The sequence below is a fragment of the Propithecus coquereli genome, unplaced genomic scaffold, assembly GCF_000956105.1.
Source record: "Propithecus coquereli isolate 6110/MARCELLA unplaced genomic scaffold, Pcoq_1.0 Scaffold57, whole genome shotgun sequence".
In the NCBI taxonomy this organism is placed as follows: Eukaryota; Metazoa; Chordata; class Mammalia; order Primates; family Indriidae; genus Propithecus; species Propithecus coquereli.
Genome location: NW_012151618.1, coordinates 3,601,354 through 3,603,784, shown reverse-complemented (window position 1 = coordinate 3,603,784; position 2,431 = coordinate 3,601,354). Strand labels below are relative to the sequence as shown.

General features: G+C 33.2%; 1 protein-coding gene across 1 annotated transcript in view; it reads right to left on the bottom strand.

Annotated features, from left to right (window-relative positions):
• Window positions 1-951: 951 nt before the first annotated feature.
• UNC13C (unc-13 homolog C (C. elegans)) overlaps window positions 952-2,431 on the bottom strand; it is a 656,589-nt gene continuing 655,109 nt past the window's right edge. Inside the window, 1 exon segment of the mRNA XM_012658024.1 lies at window positions 952-1,985. Coding sequence (XP_012513478.1) covers window positions 1,700-1,985 — 286 coding nt within the window. The 3' untranslated portion in view covers window positions 952-1,699.

Sequence of the window (2,431 nt, the reverse complement as noted above, 5' to 3'; positions counted from 1 at the left end):
TGGGAAAAATACTTAGCTCATAATTTTTTAGAGTGATCAATATAAACCTGAACTACCATTTATTCAAAAACATCATGCTTTATTACTTTAATGTGCTCCTAAAAAGCTCAAGTCAATGTTCTGTAAAATATTTATAAGATTGAATTTAGAATGACTCAATTGAGAGCTTGTAGTTTTTATTCCTAAATAATAAAATCATGTTACATAAATGGAATGAAAAGGCAGAAGATACAATAAAGTGTTGCATGTGCTTAATATATATCCATTTATTAGTGCATATGCCAGAGGATCACATCATACTATGCATTTGGAGAAGTCATTAACAAAGCAATTGCCTAACAATTTAACATGAAATAGCCAATCTCACTGGTCTGTGTTTTCACACCCAGAAACAGAATGGTTCTGACAGTCAAGATACTAATCACTTCTGTTCTTAACATATCTAGCCAGCCTTGTTCACAAAACACAATTGTTGTAACAGGTTTTTGTTTCTACACGTGTAAGTAGTCTGCTAGCAGTTATAATTACAAAGTATTAATACTATTCTACAGCCAAGTATTTAGGTATAGACTCTAAAAAGTCAAACTGTAAAAAGACAGAAAACGCACATATTCAAAAACCCAACTTTGTTGTATTTTTACTCACCGAGCGAGCTGTTGTTCTCCTACTGCAGCTGATGCATTTCGGGCTTATAAATACAAATTACAAAATTGTAAGCAATTTCTTTAGACTTGAAAACATGACTTTTGGCTCCAGTGCAATATATAGTGATGCTGCATTCAGTACAAATCATTGAATATTTTTGAGAAGAAAACATTGACCTGATTACAGAGTTCAGTAAATAAGGAGATAATCATAACTATCAGAGGGAAAATACTAAGAGTATAGTTAATTATCATAGGAATTTTAATAAACTTTCCATCCCATTTCTAAACCATTAATTCTATGACTTTTTAAAGAATGAACTATGATAAAACAGACATAATGCTATATGACAAAATGCATCAACTTACCTTTATTACAAATGTAATGTGACCTTGGCAGTTTTAAAGAACAAAGTTTTGTCAATATATCAAACATTGTTAACAAACTCTATTTAGCATTGCTATGTATAAGTTTGCTTTAGTAGCATTTCTTCACAGTGATATTTCAGAAAGGTTGGAAACTGGTCAGCATAAAATATTTCCCACCTTTTCTATTTTAATTTGTATGCAAAAATCATCACAATATATCTGCAACTATAAAATTACAAATGCTTTCTAGAAGTGATTGCAATTCTAGTTTTGTTAGAAAAAGGTATTTGTAAAACAGCTACAATGACGTAAGTCTAAATAAAACAGAATTTGAGTAATAAATGCTTTCTGATCTATGGCCAATATAAACTCATTTAATAAGGACAACCAATGGGCCAACTCAAACACTAATTGTTTTTTAGTATGTTTAATGAATGAGAAATTGGTAATGAAATGAACATTTTAAAAGATATTCTTGATATTTCACTTTACATCATAATTTTGGCACTTCATGGAACATTTATTTATTTCCCAAAGACCAGAATTGGTATAAAAATTCAGCAGGTTTTTCACAGACCTTGCATACATTGTACTGGGAAACATTGAAATGTAGGTAAATAAACATTCCCATGTATTTGCATGTGCATGCAGTAATCAGATTAATTAGAGTTCTTGTAGTGTTCATTTTAAGCACTCTCTTCAGTAGATCTTGTTTCAGATTTAAGTCTTACAAACTCTTTAGCCACATCATCACCAGTCCTCTGGGAGAGTATTCTAAGAATAGTCAAACCAGTCTCATCCATGGAGATATTTTTCAGAAGAGGATACCATGCACCATAGCTTCCTTTTTCTGCTATGTTCTGTAGCTGAATGACTGTCATTCCGATAATTCGATCTTCTCGGGCAAAGCAGTAATCCTTCACTGAGAGATGAATTTCATAGGCCCCTGGACGGTTTTCCTTACTCAGAATGCTGTGTGGATTAAAGATACAAATTTTGAGCAAAAATTTTACAAGACTGTGGGTAGAATGAGGTGCTAGGGCTTATGGGAGCTGGGTGAGGGCGACCTCCTGGAAGAATGTCTATGCTGTTTCAATTGAACATCAGTACTATAGTCTATCTTGGATAAGCTGTTATATCTAGGAGTCTGTTCTCAGGGGAATACACTGCATAGACTATCAAGTACTATTCACAAGGTGCTAAACTGGATACAAATTTCCAGAGTAAATCAGTTCCAGTGGAGCCTGGTGCTTCATATACCTATTCTTTCTTACAGAAAAAGACCTGTCAAAAATGTGTGCCTGAGGATGGCTTCTACTAATATACAACCCTAGACAACTTGTCAGTGTAGAACTGAACATAATGAAGAAGGCTAAGAGGTAATATGCTGGGAATAGTCTTAACATCCTTTCCTTATT